This window comes from Canis lupus, chromosome 1 (assembly GCF_011100685.1).
Source record: "Canis lupus familiaris isolate Mischka breed German Shepherd chromosome 1, alternate assembly UU_Cfam_GSD_1.0, whole genome shotgun sequence".
Taxonomy (NCBI): domain Eukaryota; kingdom Metazoa; phylum Chordata; class Mammalia; order Carnivora; family Canidae; genus Canis; species Canis lupus.
In genome coordinates this window covers 38,056,605-38,075,513 of record NC_049222.1, presented here as the reverse complement: position 1 = coordinate 38,075,513, position 18,909 = coordinate 38,056,605, and the positions used below count along the sequence as shown (strand labels likewise).

Sequence of the window (18,909 nt, the reverse complement as noted above, 5' to 3'; positions counted from 1 at the left end):
GAGATCACATGGTAATCATCTTTCTCTGTCTCACTTATTTTACTTAGCAGGATGCCCTCAAAGTCCATGCATGTTATCACAAATGGCAAGATTTCCTTCTTTTTTATGGCTGAATGATAATGCATTGTATATCCAGTAGCAACGATTGTGTCAACAGTGGAAAATTCTGATTTTTTTCATTGTATCATCTCCTCCTTTTACATCCAACAACAAATTTTTATTTCATGTTAAAAACATGGACTTGGGGAGATCCCTGGGTGGCTCAGCAGTTTGGGGCCTGCCTTTGGCCCAGGGCGCAATTCTGGGGTCCCGGGATCGAGTCCCCTGTCAGGCTCCCTGCATGGAGCCTGCTTCTCCCTCTGCCTGTGTCTCTGCCTCTCTCTCTCTCTCTTTCTCTCTCTCATAAATAAATAAATAAATAAATAAATAAATAAATAAATAAATCTTTAAAAAAAATGTACTTGCTTTCTACACTACTGAAGAAATATCTCTGTCAGTCATCGCACTGGTGTAAAAATTTTCTGGGATATGCTTTTAAAACTATGGTGGTCATTTTTAAATGTTGGCAATCAGATTTGACATTTGGACTTGACTTAATTCAACATCTGAGTAATGTATCTGTGAAATGAGGCTCAGAGTCAGAAATTTAATTATGAGTCTTGAGCACTTTTTAACTGTGACCTTCATACTAGCTACTGAAGTGTACAGTATTTCCTTTCAAGTTAATTGTTTGATATGACCTTTTGAATTGCCATTGTCATACCTAAAAGTTTATAGGCACAATAAAAAGACATTTGTTATAGTAAATACATTTTAGGTTAAGTATTTTTCAAAGATAAAATTAAGTTTCATGTATACAGACTTCCTAAACTTTCTCTTTTTTTTTCCCCTTCTAGTGTTCATAGTTCTCAATTCACCTCAAGCTAAGCATCTCTGGTTTACCTGAAACTGCCACTAGAGGGTAGCACAAACATATTTGTGAGCTTGGATTCCCTTTAGGCCAGGAGCCAGGAAGGGGCAGATTTGGCATGTTGCTACAGAGACAGTGTTCCAGGGAAAAGCACTTGTGATACAGTCACTCCCAAAGACTTGCCAAAAAAAAAGAGCTTGCACTCATGTTGACCTGAGAACTCTGATTGCACAGCAAAGCAGGATAAGGGACCTTTCTTTTGTGTAGGATGAAATGTCATTCACATATTTTTGTTTTTGGCTCTGCTAGATTGAATAAATAAGCTAGGAAATTCATTACAGATTCAAATTGTAACTAAATTAGTTGAATCCAATCAGGTGTCAAAGTCTATAACCTACATCTGGATTGTAGACTTCCTTTCACCTTGACCGGATAATAAAGCTGAAATAAGACCTAAGGAAATCAAGAAAGGGAATACCTCAGGGAATTCGGACTATGAAACCAATCCATTTGTGGTGCCTACTGGCACAGAAATTCTAGAAGTCTGGGTATGGCATTTTGGATCATGAGAAAATTTGTCCTGGTGGTCTGCAGCTCTGGTTCTCAAAATCCACAAAATCTCTGATTAGTATGCAATCTCAATCAGTTGCAAGATAATAATTAAAACTCAGTTGGAATGGAAAAATCATTTAGGGACACTTGGGTGGCTCAGAGCAAATTAGGCTTTCAACGTATAGCATGTTTAATTTTAGCTTCATGATTAAATTACAAGGTACAAGAAAATTTTGGTTTGTAAAAACTAATAACATACATAAGAAAAACTAAGCTTCTCAAAATACTTATGCTTGATTATTTAAACTTCTATAAGGATTTAAATACTAGGCAAGATTTTATTTGCTATGATTTTTGGCTTTTAAAGTACTTAGGGAGATAACAAAATAGTGTTGTAGTAAATGCCATTTAAAATGTTTAAATTTGGCAAAACTAAATTTATTTAAGATTTTAATGGAAATTAGTAGCTCTAGGTATAAAATAAGATTTTTATGAAAAATTCAAACAGAAGTTTGAGGAAAAGTAGATCTACAAATTAGTAACAGTAACAAATTTTGGAAGTCAAAGTAGCAGCAAACTGTCTTTTTGATTGATAAAGCTGTCCCTCAAAACTTGACGTTGCTAACTGCCAGCCATCCGGTCACATTGTTGCCTAGAGGTCCCTCCTAACCCACTTCTCAGCAGTCACTTGTTGGTGCATAGAACTGACAAGAGCCTTGAAGGCAAACGATTTGAAGAATCTCTAATATTTTCAACTTAGAGTTCATAAAATGTAACTTAACTGGTTGTGATGTCAAGAGGATCTAAAAGTAAAACAATACAATGAACTGATCTCAATTTTGACTGCTTTTTTTCATCAGTTGACATTCCTGGCATGGATCTCAACACCTTCAAGGAAGGCTAACCCATAGCTAATGGTCACTCTCATCTAAGCCCTTCAAAATGTGTCATAAAATTTTACTTATGTTTAAAAGACATTCAAAAAAAGGACCAAAACATAAATGTAAAACTAGCTGAAAAATCTCAAAGTAAGCATGGCCATGTCACCATTATTCAGATCATGGATGCTAATGTGTCAGCACCCCCTCCTCCTACCTTATGTGTCCCAAGCATGGACAGTCCTCCTCACCACAATCACCATCATGACTTCCAATACCATGGATTGCTTTTTATTCTTTGCATAGTGTCTGTTAGTAGAATAATTAAAAGCAACTGTGTACTTTTCACACCAGACTTCTGGGGTCTCATATTTGTGTGTGTGACATTCATGCATGTTAGTTTGTAAGACAGAACTCCTTTCACTTTATACCTACAGACCACTGTACCGTATCTGTCTTCGGTTTTACTCTGTGTCTAGTTGCAGTTTTCTTTGTACTTAAATTGCTTGATTTCAGAACTGCCTGAATCTTGACCTGATTTTTTTTTGGGGGGGGGATATTTTCCCATTATATTTTTAGTTTGTGATTATTCCCCCATCTCTCCGTCTTTTATTTCTGAGATTCACTTGCTAGTATGTTGGTCTTTTTCAACTTGTCCCATTTGTTTTTACTGCATTTGTACTCATTTATTGATTTATGTTTGGTCTCATCCTTCAGTCTGGATATTGTTTCTGATCTATTTTTCCATTTTGCTAGTTGTCTTTTTTGCTGTATCTAGTGTCTGATGAAACACATCCGCTGAATTCTTATTTTCAGCTATTATTGTATTCTGTGAACTCTTGAATTCCTAGAATCCCTATTCGATTTTTTAAAACCATTTACATATTTACATATTATTATTAGTTTTTATGTATTACAGTGTTATTGATGTACAGTTAACAGTATAAATTCAAAGTATAAATTTAGTAATCTTTGACACATGTATATGCCCATGTATCAGTTGCCTATGGCTGTGTAACAAATTACCATAACTTTAGTGGTAATAATCATATCCTCCACTGATGTCACTCACTCTTTCTTTTCATTATTGCTACTTGCAGACTTCTGTTTGCTTCTCTGAACTCATTAGAAATTTTAAATCCAAGACAACAGTCTTGCTTTCTAACTCTTTTGTCATAGTCAAACATTAGTATATTTGGATTCCTTCTCCTCCACTTCCTCCTTTTACTTCTTGATTATCCTTGTTGTTCTATTTAAGTTGTTTTTCCCCCCTAAGAGTAACACACTTCATCTCCCTGGTTTCTATGGCAATCATCTGCTCTTATAATTTCAGTATCAATTAATAACCAAAAGCATTTGTTAGTGCTAATGTTTACATAAAACAAAAGACTTTACTGTTCTAAAACAGTAGCCAAAGCTGTAGAGCCAGGCATAGTTAAGCTTTATTTTAATGTATTCAGAATTTATCTTAGCTATTTATTACTGTGAAAAAGAATCTAAGAATACTGTTTTCCTATAATCATTGCAGTGATACAAGCTTTAGTCTACCTGTGACCAAGGCATAAATTTTTAACCACACAATTCACAAAATACTTCATTTGTCAGCAAGATGTATTTGTGGGAAAGAATGTTAACATACTTACGTTTCTGTTGGAATTGTAAATGGAGTCATTCTATAATTCAAAAATGGACTTGAAATTTCAAGAAATTGTTCAGGCTTCTTTATTATTAGTTCTAAAAGAAACAAGTGGTATGATGTTCTTTTGTTTTTTAATCTTCCAAGATTAAACACATAACTTAACATCTATTGTAGTGCTGATTAGATTAGCTGTTTATCCAGCAAATCTCAAAAGAAGTAACTAGGACTATACTAGGATAAATATATATATATTTTTTTTATTGAAAGGCCATATAGATCCTGACGATATTAGATTTTTAAAGTCTGCTTCTCCGTTGCTTTCCAGACTCATGATGTGAAACAATGAAGTCTCAAGGAAGAAGTTAGCTATGTCTCCTTGCTGGACATTTACTGCTACTTCTTTAAAAGTTTTTCATTAAAATCTGCATTCTTTGAGTTAACTTCTGCAACACAATTGCTGAAACATGAAGAAGAAATGCAGACTATTACCTGGAGATGGTAGTAAAAGAACAGAAAAATATAACAAAGTAGAGGTTAGAGGTAGAAAAGAAAGCAATGAATCAAGAAAGGATCCACTCCTACAGGAGTGAATACTCTGTGGATCCTTCTAAAGGAGTCTGAAATTGATCGAGGAGGAAGAAATTCTCCATGGATATGGCACAGAGCCCAAGCACTCACATAGAGATGATTGTTTTAACAAAAGTTCCTCCAACAGTAGGAAGGATAACTATTGGGAGAGAAAAAAGTGAAGCTTTGACACAAATACATACTTTTCTCTGCTTTTTCCACAGTAACCTCTAAAATAATCTCTTTCTCTCTCTCTCTCTCTCTCTTCCCCTCCCTGTTAATTGTCCTGCTAATTCCTGTTAATTTTCACCTTAAATATTAAGCCAAATAGAAAGAAGAAAGATAATTACAGGGTGAGCCTGCAGGTGGTACACCACAGTTATGGAATCCCACCAATTTCAGGTTTTCTAACCCAGCTTAAACTAGAGCCAACATGAAAAAAAGAAAGAAAGAAAGAAAGAAAGAAAGAAAGAAAGAAAGAAAGAAAGAAAGAAACTAAAAACCAAAAAAACAAACAAACAAACAACTAGAGCCATCACTTACCTAGGATTACACTACAATGGGTAGTGAAATCAGCAAAGGCCTGTATGTTCAATATTTTTCCCCTTCATTCGACTATTATTTGATGCTCTGAATGAACAACCATTTTAAGTGTGGCTCTACACATTGAATTAAAATACAGCATTTAAAAGCAAAAGATTTCCTTTCCAGCATCATGTGAATGCTGATCGTTGGTTCAGAAAGACAGAACAGGAAAGACAATAGAAGGAAGGGAGGGAAGAATAAAAACTGGACAGTTCCTATAAAGCAGCATTTGGCACCAACAGCTTACTACAGAAGCTCAGAGGATATAAAGAAATGAAATAATCAAGCAGGAGAGAGATGTAGATAGGCTAATTAAAAAAAAAAAAAAACTAATTGACCATTTCTTCTTTCCATCCAAATCAGATATTTCTTTAATCTTTGTTCTTTTCTGGCAAAGATCTAACATGTTGTGCTAGAAAACCTTTACTACCAGCTGGACTGGTTGTATCATGTACGTAGAAAACAAATGTAAGGAAAATTACATGGTTAACAGTTGTAATTTGTATTTTAAAAACATGTAAATTATGGTTGGAAGAAGGAGGCAGGAACCAGGTAAATATTCCCATCTATGTGGCCATTGCTGTTTTAGGATCCTGAGTACCACTGAGACTTACATATCACATTGTGACAAAGACAAGGTTCTCAGGTCACCATGGATGACTTGATTCAGTAGCAGGAGCTGCAGCAAGCACCATCCAGAGGGGGATAAGACTTGCTGCATGGGACCAAACGCTTAAAGCAAACTTAGAAGCTTCACAGCAATGCCATCAGTAAATCGGCCTAGCTATGTTCATTGTGGCTTTGCCTTCATTGTTCATTCAGGTAACAGGCCCATGAACACAAGCCTCTAATGCAATAACCCCTAGAACTACTGTGGCTGGATGAATATGATTAGAAAACAATGAGCAATCAGCAAAGACAAAGGGAGAAAATTCAAAAGCAAGCAAACACAAAGGACTTAAAAAAAAACATTTTTGAACAAAGACAATTTAAGTTTTTTGGAATGAGAAATATATATATATATACCCGCACGCACGCAAGCATATATCTCCATAAGGCCTAAATTAGCCTCAGAAACACTGCAGATGTTGCCTGAACAAAAATCGTGTGTTATTCTGCTGGGCCATAATTTTTAAAGTATTGTTTTTTCTTTTTTCTTTTAATCCTGTCTCCTCAGATTCATACATCTGTGTTATTATTTTTTTTTTATTAATGCCCTCACTCATTTCTTTTGCCATTCAAACTTGGTGCTCATGAAAAAATGGAGTTAAGACTGGAGACTTGGAGAGAAAGAACAGTGAAGGAGTGAAGGATGAGATGAAGATTGTGAGGAAGTTAGAAGTGAACTAAGAATAAGAGCCAGGCAAGCACAGTCCTCCACCCCACCCTCAGCCCAAGGGAACTTCTGTATTTCTGGCACAACAGCCATTCATGGTGGCTTATGTCAATGTTCACACAGGAGCCAGTCCAGGGTGGAAGTTCCATTCTTATATTCTAAGTAAAGGTCAGTTTCTATTCTAAATATAAATCAGTTACTTCAAAGACTATGTGCCACAGGGCACTCTAGAGTGATTTCACTTAGATATACTATTTAAATCTTTTTTTCTATTATTTACTACAAACTATTTTCTATCACAATGACAATGATACCCTCAACCAAAGAATGGTCAGTTTAGATGTAAACCAAACTGCTTAGCTTCTGAAATGTGGAGAATTCTTCCTATAAAGAAGTAAAATTTAGACATAAAATTAAATGTAGACTTTAGGCATGCTGCTGGGGGGTTTGCCTTGATACACATCTCTCATCACAAATGAAACTATTAGGCCTTCATATAGAGAAATGCTCATTAGAAAGATTTTCAGACAACACACGAACCATACCTTGAGCTTCATCTGTTATCACAGTTTCCTTTTTTTGACGAAAGAGTTTCCAGGCAGGTACGGGAGGTGGTTTTGAAGGTGCTATGAGGGGGCAAGACCTGGTCCTGGTTACCAGCACAGGATGGCTACAGATGTGGGAAAGGCCATATTCTCTCAGCTTCTCTGCAGAATCAGCCTAAAGAGTGGAAGGCTCATTTAAAAGGACACATGCCATTGCCTTGTGAATTTAAATAAACCACTTCTTGTCATTATAAAAATATGGTTACCACAATAAAGTGGTAATAAATGAAAAATAACCCATATTTCCACCTCCTACCATAAGCTCCATTACAATTTGTATTTTGCTTCCTGTTTTTATTTTCTTGAGGCCCCCGTTTACTTATTTACAAAATGAGAGACTAGAACTAGAAGCCATTTTTCAGCTCTAAAAGTTTCAGATCCACTGAGATTTAAAAAAAATCTCAACATATCAGTTTTGGTCCAAAAATCAATCATTATTATTACTATAAGCTAAATCTTTGATAAAAGTGCTTAACATCTGAAGTTTTTGTTTCTTTGTTTAGTCACCAGCAATTGCTATGTAATATTAAAGAAAAAAATCCAGGGACGCCTGGGCAGTTCAGTGGTTGGGTATTTGCCTTCGGCCCAGGGCGTGATCCTGCGGTCCTGGGATGGAGTCCCCCATTGGGATCCTCACAGGGAGCCTACTTCTCCCTCTGCCTATGTCTCTGCCTCTCTCTGTGTGTCTCTCATAAATAAATAAATAAATAAATAAATAAATAAATAAATAAATAAAATATTTAAAAAATAAAATAAAAATAAAGAAAGGAAAAAATCCAATGCATTTAGTAGGTCAGGTCAATGTGGCAATAAGTGGTTGTCTTGTCTGTAGCTTATGCCCTCACCGTCAAACAGAGGCTCTCCCACAGGAAATCCCCATGATCTCTCTGGACAATGGAACCAGTCAGAGAAGGGCAGAGGAGAGGCTGCCCTAAATCCTGCCAAATCAAGTAATTCTCCAGGAAGATGCTTCCCTTAGGCGACCCTTCAGATCTCCTGAAGCCACACTGTTTTGGGACAATTCAGAATCCTGTTTGAGGAGCACTTCAGTTACTAACTGCTGGCTGAAATATGCCATAAGAAATCAAAAAGTCTGTGAGAGTCAAAGTAATATATTCCATAGTCAAATGCTGGCATTCACAGCTTAAATGCTGAAACATTTAAATTAAAACAAAATAACTACATTTAGGTCAGATTTGCCAGTAACTATTTTTTCTTCCTAGTGATTTTGGATCATTGATTTCTGTGCAAATAGCAATGCTTGAAAATGTAAATTTATAAAAGTCATTTAAATTAGGACCAGAAACCCACTTATTAGCCTATTCTAAATTATTGCCTCTGCCAGAACATGTCTTGCTCTCGTGACTGTTTCTCTACAGCTCAATCTATACTTCTGGAAGGTGCCAAATAGGTGGGGGTGTCTGTAAGATAAAACAGTTGTTTCTGAAAACAGGGATTAACTAATGATTGTAACAATTAATCAATAATTGGAAGGAACTAATCAGTGTACTGAGACCAGAAAAGCCACCAAAAGTGTTATAAATATGCAAAATAAAAAGGAAAGTGATTCAATGTTCAAGGAGTGGGGGAAGCCTAATTAAAAAGCAGAGGAAGGGGGCCCAGGTGGCTCAGTTCGTTAGGCATCTCCCTCTTGATCTCAGCTCAGGCTTTGATTTTAGGGATGTGAGTTCAAGCCTGTGTTGGGCTCCACACTGGGATCAGAACCCACATTTTAAAAAAGCAGAGGAAATGGTTATACCCTCTTAACCCCTTTGGTGGATGTTAGCAATTTCTTGAAAAAAAATTGGAAACCTCTGGTATTATGCCTTATAATGACTTAATAAATGTTTTCTCATAGATGTTCTAAAGTCTAAACAACTTTGACCCTGCCAAGTTGAAATCTCCCATCACTCAAAATGGAAATTTATGGGAGAATTTATTGATATTATTCAATAAGACAATGCCTCAATATAGTAACCAAAAAAGTACATTATAAAATTTATACTTCCTCTTCAAAATAGAAGCCATGACCAAAGTAATATTTATAAATTGAGTCATTTCCAGATGGTTTATTATTCATCAAATTTGGTCTACATATCTCAAATCCTTCTTATAATTGCAACCAAATATATATAGATTCTTTACTCTTTTTGGATCCTCAGAGTATCAGAAAATAAAATGATTTCAAGCGTTTGAAAATGTAAGGTTTTGTGTCACGTAACTAAGTATGATATTAACACCTATTGTATTGTTTGAATAATCCACATAAGTACTTGCTGGATTTAAGGTAAGTAAGCTGATTTCTCATTCATCATTTTATTTCGCCTACCCTAGGATACTTCTGAATGATGTAAACTAATGCTTTTAATAATAGTTGCAGTTTGATGTTGAGAAAAAAGGACCTCAAGTTTTCTTACATTAGAGTTGGGGCAAAGAGAGATTTAGAATAGTAAAATTTCACTCAGGTGAAACCCTGAGTAGGCACTCAAGAAATATTTTTGAATGATTCAAAATAGACTTCTATTAGAAGGCTCCTTGCCCAGAAGAGTCTTTTACTCTCTGCCCCATCCCAACTTATACATTCTCCTTCTCCTTCTCCTTCTCCTTCTCCTTCTCCTTTCTTCTTTTTCTTCTTCTTTTTAAAAATAAACTCTACTCCCAAGGTGGGGCTGGAACTCACAACTCTGAGATCAAAAGTCAAGTGCTCTATCCACTGGGCCAGCCAGACATGCCTCTAACAGTCTAAGAGTAGTAGTTTGAGCAAGTGAATGGCTTTCTTAGAACTTGCAGATTGCTTATTTAAATAAAACTAAAACTATTTAGAAGGTCCAAGAACAAGAAATGTAAGGTATTGACTTCATTTTACATATTGGCCTCATTGTCTTTGGGTCTATAATTTTTAGCAGTATATATTGCTAAATGTATAGCATTTAACAAAATTCCATTTGAATACAAATTTTTTCTCTTGATTTATCTTTAAAACATTGTATCTCTTGATATTCTGATTTGAGCAGGAGAACTAGATTAACCTAATAACTAATGTAAAAGAATTAGCAGGTAAACTAGGGAGAACATGAGGCTATAGCCAGCTCATTATAGCCTTGAAGTTCATTTATTTTTTTACATGTTTCAGGTGTACAATACAGTAATTTGTACTATAGTCAAAGTAATATATTCCAGTATATTACTTGAATTACAGTAGTTCATCCAGTGCTCATCACAATAAGTGTGCTTCTTAATCCCTATTGCCTATTTCACCCAAGAAACAGACTCTTAACTATAGAGAACAAACTGATGGTTACTAGATGGGAGGTGGGTGGAGAGATGGGTGAAATAGTTTATTTAATTGCTGTTACAGACTTTGGGCTAATTCCTGAACCTCTGGTCTCATAAGCCATTTTCATGCCCCAGAGGAAGGATTTATAACACTCTGTATGTGCTGACTCCCTCCCACATCTCAAACTGCCTCTGAGACTTCTCCCCTTACTACTTGCTCAACTTCTTTTCTGGGTTCTTTTCTGAACCCAGCAAGGTCTCCTTCACCTCCAGACTTTCCAATAAAAGTGTCCCTCTGCTTTGAGCATACTTTTTCCCATTTATTAAGCTAACTTCTAAGGCCATCACTTAAACACTTCTTCCTTTGAGAAGACTTCCTTAGTCAACCATTAGAAAGATGTGTTGCTGCTACGTGTGCCATATCCATTTTTATACTTATTCATTCATTCATTTGGTTACTCATTCAACACACATTATTTGAACACTGTTTCTACCAGCCAAATACCTTGTATGATCTCTGTTACACCAGTTTTCTAACTTTATTACTATTGTTGCCTTGTTTGTCTTCTTCATTAGACTCTGAGTTTTCTAAGGAGGGAGTTTTGTTAGTCTTGCTCATTACAAGCTCCTCAAAGTCTCAATCATTGTTTAGCACATAATAGATAACCAATAAACATGTTGAATTAACAACAAACATAGGTGACCTTTTTTGTCCTTTAAATTCAAAACTAACTTTGTGTTTAAATATTAATTTCTAAGTAGGACAGCCACGTGTTCAGAAGGATTATTTTGTGTGTTGTGTATGTGTGTATGATGTATTCATCCCATTCTCATATTTTGTAGTTATAAAAAGTGTTTAAGTACTTCCCATGATGAGATCATGGCATTCAACAAAGCACAGCTCAGGTCATTTTTAAATCCATGGTGTTAGAGCATTTGATCTTTGGAATATTTAAGACTGCAGCTAGGGCAGTGCCACATAAAACATTTTAAACAAAACTCAGGGCTGAGATAGACGACCAGCTCAAATCTTAATCAGAAATTTAAACTGGTGGGAGGCCAAGGAAGCACACTTGGATTTAGTCAATGACTAAAGTTAATTAACTTTGAATTAAAATCAGAAAAACTGCTACTATCTCTACATTCACAATGGCACATTATGCCTTGTCACCCTGACAATATTACCCCTGGTAAATGGCAGACTTTCATATGAAGAAATGGTTTCTATTAAAAAAGGACAAAGAAGGAAGAGGAAAGGGAGGAAGAGGCCTAGGAGGAGGGACCGAAGGAAGGAGGAGGGAGAGAGAAGGAGTGATAATGTTATGCTGCTTGGGCAGGTTATCTAGAAGAAAAATATACTGTAAAGTGCAATAAGCATCCAATTGGATCATTTACACTTCAACCAAATTTTCATTGAATTTTTAATACCCAGCTGTTTTTAACTAACCCACTGAACACTTATGTGTAATTATATTACTAGAAGAAGACTAGAGTCTTCTCATATTTTAAATGCAGTGATTTCAAAGCATATGAAATTCTATAACTAAAGTGCTAGATGTCTAAGCGTCCCCAAAGGGTTAGGATTTGATAAGTTCCAAATGCAAAATTGTGTTTCTCTAAGTAGAGTGAAAAGTAAGTAATCTGGTGGACTTTACCCTTTATAAGGGAAAGAGAAAAGTGTTTTTTATACCCAAAGTCTGGCTGAATGCACCCAGGCAAAGTGAAAGAGGCTAACCTGCCTATATTAAAGCCTCGTCCTGAGGGCCTGGCATCTTATTTCACACACACAGATAGGTGCCTGCTGGAACACTCTCCCAGAACAGAGACCAGAGGAAGCCAGCTTTGCACTCTCTTTTTGCCCTGCTCCAGAACACCAGTATCTCCCAGAAGGAAGCTTTTTATAAGCCTCTAATGCCTGATCTTTGGAGCTGCCACCCAGGGAATGCCTCTTGACTGCCAAGAGTCCTAGGAAACTTGCATTCCTGGTCCTATGGGATTATAACAATTAGTGATACCCAGCAAGGAGCTCCTGTCTGGTGCCCTGATTTTGTGACTGCTGTCAGGGGACACCTCTGCCTCACCAGGCTCTGGCAGCCAGTGGAGCTTCCGCTTATGGGTCCCACCAGACTGTAACCAATGGAGAGTCATTAACAGCTACCATCACTACCACCCCCAGGGCACAAGAGGCAACAGATCCAGGAGTTCAGTCTTTCTGTGGAGGAGGCCTATTAAGTAATCCTCATGGCTGTAGCCTGAGGGACAGATTTCTAATTAAACACAATCATGGGTCTGCCTGTGATCCTTTCCAGAGACCTCAGAGAGCAAGCATTATCTTTGTGCTTTCCCTCTATCACACTCGAGAATAGCAGGTCTTCTGGAGGGGAGATTTATACATGGCTGGTGCCCTGGTTTTATGTCTGGCACTCTGAATTTTGCAGCTACAGCTCAGAGGAAGTCTTTTGATTGCCTGGCTCTGGTAGCAAGGGGGAGCTTGCATTTCTGGGTGCCACAGGACTGTGGCAATTGGTAAGACAGTCCTTGGCTGGCTGCCACTCCCAGCGTACTGCACAGATAGCAAATTGAGCCATATCCCCAGTCTTTTTGTTAAGGAGGACTCTTGGCTTGTCCTGGAGCTGCAGTCTGAGGTGGACTTCAGGCTTGGCACACACTTAGTGAACTATGGAGATGCTCTCAAGAAGCGCAAGCTGTGGACACTATCTTGGCACTCTACCTCTGACTTATTGCAGCTCACCAGGAGTTCAGAAAAGAGCTTTTTTACTATCTGGAACCCCAACTTTTTGTGTCTGCAATCAGGGGATACCACCAGATAGTCTGGACATTTGTATGCCCTAGAACAGTATATATTTGCATAATTTTAAAGCTGCTGCTTATAGATCTGGCTTCCAAACTGCCTGAATCCAAGTGCTAAGATCCTCTCCTTAGAGATGCTGACAGGTCTTAGCACATCCTCACTGATGGGAAGCTATTAAAAATATAATGGACTGCCTGGACAAGCACAAGATTTAAGAGACAATCAGAACCGAGACTGGATTCATCAACTACATGGAGCCACTCCTTCAACCCTGGGAGAGATGATTGTTTTGTCAACTATATAGAAACTAACCCAGATAATTAAGCAAGATGAAGAACAGAGGAATATGTTTAAAAACCCACACACACACAGAGAACAAGATAAAAACTCAGAGGAAAATCTTAATAAAAGAGAGCTAAGTAATCAGTTTGGTAAAAAGTTCAAGGTAATGGTCATAAAAATGTTCACTGAACAGGGGATAAAAATGTATGAACACAGTGAAAACTTCAACAAGGAGTTGGAAACATAAGAAAGTACGCAACAACAGTCAAAGAGCTGAATAATACAGTACCAAAACTGAAAAATACTCTAGAAAAGTCCAATGGCAGACTAGATGAAACAGAAGAAAGGATCAACTAACACAGAGACAAGGCAGTGGAACTCACCCTATTAGAGCAGCAAAAAAGAAAACAGAATGATGGGATGTTACTTAGCCATAAAAAGAATGAAGTCTTTCCATTTATGGCAACATGGATGGACCTCAAGGGCATTATGTAGAGTGAAATAAGTCAGAGAAAGACAAATGCCATCTGATCTCTCAGATGTGGGAATCTAAGACAAAACAAGCCCAGAGAAAGGGAACAGATTGGTAGAATTGTTAGAGGCAGATGGTGGGGGGTAGGAGAAATGGGTAAAAGAGGTATAAATTTACATATATATATATATATATATATATACATAAATAAAAATTCCCATAATTTTAAATTATGAGAAATCTATACATGCCATGCCAGTATGAAATATTATGTTAAATATTTAACATCATGGAAAAAAATTAATGATATAGTATCAAGTGAAAAAGCTGGCTTCCAAAATTTAATAAATTCATAAATTTTAATTCCATTGTGTAAAAAAAGTACATACATATATACACAAAATATGTGCACAGAAGAAAAAAATAAAAGGATAGGTGCCAAAATGTTAGCATTGCCTATGTCTAGGTATTTGTACTATGAATATTTTAATTTCAATGTCTTTGTGTACATTTTCTAAATTTTTTCTAAACTGTTATATTTATTAGAAAAATCAATTAACAATTTTTGTGTGTATTGTCTAAAGATACAAGGAGGTTATAAGAATAGTTTAACCAACTGTGGATCTGAGTTCACTTAAATCATCTCATGTTAAGAAAACATGATCTGATATGATCTGTTTATGGAAAGGTAATTTATTATCATTTAGGTACATTTACATGATTCTTACTGAAATATGTAACTCATATGCCTTTCTTTTGCTTAGAATGGAAAAAATGATACTAATACATGAGTCTACATTTATTTATTTATTTTTTATTTATTTATTTATGATAGTCACAGAGAGAGAGACAGACAGACAGAGACACAGGCAGAGGGAGAAGCAGGCTCCATGCACCAGGAGCCCAATGTGGGATTCGATCCCGGGTCTCCAGGATCGCGCCCTGGGCCAAAGGCAGGCGCTAAACCACTGCGCCACCCAGGGATCCCTACATTTTTTAAACGAGGAACTTTTTGCAATCATTTAAGATAATTTTGAATGTTTTAGGTCCCTGTGTTCAAGTATCTAATTTTTTAAAGATAAGTAGACTGAAATCCAGCAATAGAATTTTAGTTAAATTCTGATATACCTTCTACAACAAATAATCTCTCTCTCTCTCTCTCCCTTTCTCTCTCTCTCTCTCACACGCGCGCACACACACACACACACACATACTCATATACATACACACACGAACACCCCATAAATGGTACTGTGTTTCCCGGCCTTGAATGCTTACCATTTTTTCTAATGAAAAGATTTTCTTTTCAAACAAATAGAGAGGAGTAAAGGTAGCATATACAACCATGTGAGGAGACTGTGTTGCTGAAGAACCTGTAAAAAAAAAAAAAACATATATCATGTCATGGACATTCTAGCCAAATGGGTCTATCAGTAAATCATTTCAGATTGTTTAAATTCCTTAATGAACATATTTTTGCTGGTGAAAAATAGGTAAATGACTATATGTATTTAACAAATGTTAAATCTCACATATGCATCTGTTTTATAGAACACCTTAGCTTTTACCTTCATTATAATACCATCTAATTGCTTAAGAATTATTTATGTCACTATAAAAAAAAAGTTATCACAAAAACTCTAGCTATCAATGTCACTTAAAATAGTTTAAAATTGAAATATTTTAGCTTTCATAGATAAAAACTTATTTTGAATTTAAAGAAGTCCAGAACTTTCTATGTTATTTCCAGAAGAAAGAAAACATAAACAAAATAATCCTTCCATGAAGAAAGAAAACTAAGTAACTTAATTTCAATTGCCATATACATGTATATATACATATTAGGCCAGGAAGTTCCTATGTGTGAATGTATTTATTCCTTTCCAGTATAGTTAGCATACAGTGTTCTTTTAGTTTCAGGTATATAATATGGATTATTTAATATTTAGTGCTTCTGAGTATCACTTAGTTTTTCACATGTTTCTTAACAGACCTGAAATTACTATATTTGATTCAGTATGCTTTTGTTCTTTAAAGATTCTGGCTAAAATGGATTAATTAATTTTCTTCTATTGTTTTTATTTTTAATTACAAATTTGTTTAGTCCCTTTACAAATCCAAGCACTAATATTGAACTATATTAGATATTTATTAAAGAATAATATTTTAGAGCTACAAAATATAAGTTAGATGCGAACCCAGGTTGTCTCTAGAATAGATTAAGATGTAAAATATACCAAATGTAGGAAAACATATTTTTACATTTAAAAATTAAACTTTGTATATTTTTCATGGAGCATCAGACCTGAATCTAGGCTAATTTTATATATATACATATACATAATATATATAATATGTATATATACACACACATATATATAGTATATTTATGTATATAGTTTATTTGGAGTAAGACATATACTAATATGTATTTATATACACTAATATGTAATTCTACTTTTTATTTATATAGTTTATATGATTACATATTAATATTTATGGATGTTATACTATATATCATATATCTATTGTATTTTATGTAGTATGTTTTCTATATTATACTATAATAACAATATATAATATATTATTTGTGATACACTCACTAATACATAATATATACATTTACTAGTATATATCCTCCTCCCTGCAAACACTTCTGTGACTGTTGTACCATAAGAACTTGGACAACCCAGACTTCTGTTTCATATGTAAGACTTTGCCCCCATATGAATATCACCTTGAGAGTTTAAAAATTATGGGCAAACTTGAGCAAGTTTATTTACGTATGCCAAAATAGGAAATACACTATTGTGTCCCAAAGTTGCATTCCAATTTTATAAACTCCAAAGTTTCCCAACATTTTAGGAAACAGCTAAAATAGTTATTATTCTAGGATACTGGAAGCTTACAATCTGACAGAGACTGCAGAGAGTACTGGACATCTGATGAGGGTCTTGAAGTGTGAAGTGACCATTTGAATTTTTCTTTTTCCTTTTCTTTTTCTCCATTTTTACTCTTCTTCTTCCCAATGTCTTTTGCATCTGCTTTTTCTAACATATTAAAAAATATATATGATAAATCTTTGAACTACGAACTTCAAGCTATATTATTTATTCAGTATTATATTCAAAGAAGGCCAAAACAATAGTTATTTAAATGAAAAACAATAGCCACAAATTTCCCAAAACACTACTCCCCTCTAATTAGAAACATCAAAATAAAGCAAGAGAAAACTTAGAAAATTGACAATGTACTGTCAAAGACATGAAGAATTGATTATTGACTACACATTTTTTGTTAAATGGAGATGGATATAATTGCATATTCATTATATTCATTTGAATATAATTTACATTATATATTAATATATAACTTTATATATTATATATAACTTTAGGCTAATTTTTCCATTTAGAATTAGGCTATTTTTCTCATTCCTCCTACTGCATCACTAGGTTTATATCTGCTGTTTTCTCCCATAAAATGCTCTTTCCAAAATCGCTCATCTTCCTCAAGAAATCTCTTGTCTTTGCAAACATAGCTCAAAATTCTTTAGGGAATTCTTCTCTGATGACCTAGACTAAGTATGAACTCCCATAGTTTTTTGTATTTTCCTTCAAATCTCATGTCTTAGTATATGGTTATGGCTTTTAAAATTAAAATTAATGTTCCTCTCTCACACTAGATCATAAACACCAGGAGATAAGTTCCACATCAGATTTTGTTCACCAGGTTATCGCTAATTCCTGGAACATTTATTGGTATTCAACCCAGCAAGTACTACATCTGAATGGATGGATGAACAGATGTTAATTTGTGATACATGAAAAAAGCCTTTTAAGTTCCAATTAATTTGAGATATGCTAGGTAAAACAAATTTAATCAGCCTTTTTGTTTTGTTTTCTTTCGTAAACTAATGCACATCAGGTCATTTAAAGAAGAGCTTATGATAGGCAGATATCACTCATACACTTGATCTTGGTGAATTCTTGAGGAACATTTAGAGTAATAATTTCTGTGTTTCAAATGCTGGTAGGTAAGATCTTGATAAGGAAAAATTGGGACAAAATATCAATATTTTCTAAAACAGATATTTGACAGGACGCCTGGGTGGCTCAGTGGTTAAGCGTCTGCCTTTGGCTCAGGGCTTGATACTGGAGTCCAGAGATCAAGTCCCACATCGGGCTCCCTACATGGAACCTGATTCTCCCTTTTCCTGTATCTCTGCCTCTCTGTCTCTCATGAATAAATAAATAAAATCTTAAAAAAAATAAAACAGATATTTGAAAGATGATTATAGATGCTCTCAAGGTATATAAAAAAGCTGAGTATATTTAATTCTACTTTACTATAAAAACATTATAATTCATATGCATAGCTATGTGAAATACTTTAGAAAATATAAAATAATTATTCAATGTTTGTCACTACAAGATCCTACACTTTGTAAAATAACTTGAAGTTATTTTATTTCCAAATTTGAACTTCCACCTTACAATAAGTAGTCAACAAATCATAATCCAATCTGTGTCTATTTCACATTTCCTTGGTAGGGAGAAAAAAAAGACAAAAAAACAAGACAAATTTCCCCTTTTCAGTTTTGCTCCATCCCACTCTACATATAACATAAGGAAGTGTGTTTGATGGAAATTGAAAGCTTAATGTCTCTTCCTATATTAATACTATACTACTTCAGTATCATCAAAATATATAATTGCCCTTGATTTTTAAAGACAGCAAAATATGGAGTGCCTTGGTGACTCAGTGGGTTAAGTATCTGCCTTTGGTTAGGGTCATGATTCCAGAGCCCTGAGATCAAGCCCTACAGTGGGTTGCCTGCTCCCTGCCTCTCCCTCTGCCTGCTGTTCTCCTTACTTGTGCTATCTCTCTGTTAAATAAATAAATAAAATCTTTTTTAAAAAGACAGTAAAATATTAATAACTAACATCTAGTAAATAACATTACTAGTTCTAAAATCCTAGAAAGATAGGATCT

General features: G+C 35.2%; 1 protein-coding gene across 3 annotated transcripts in view; it reads right to left on the bottom strand.

Moving 5' to 3' along the window:
- ADGB (androglobin) overlaps window positions 1–18,909 on the bottom strand; it is a 162,651-nt gene that overhangs the window by 88,800 nt on the left and 54,942 nt on the right. For all 3 annotated transcript variants that reach the window (XM_038526280.1, XM_038526278.1, XM_038526279.1), the window contains exons 9-12: window positions 16,824–16,964; window positions 15,193–15,287; window positions 7,013–7,187; window positions 3,984–4,074 (exon numbers count right to left, since the gene is read on the bottom strand). In XM_038526280.1, the coding sequence (XP_038382208.1) occupies window positions 3,984–4,074; window positions 7,013–7,187; window positions 15,193–15,287; window positions 16,824–16,964 (502 nt within the window). The remainder of the gene's footprint in view (window positions 1–3,983; window positions 4,075–7,012; window positions 7,188–15,192; window positions 15,288–16,823; window positions 16,965–18,909) is intronic.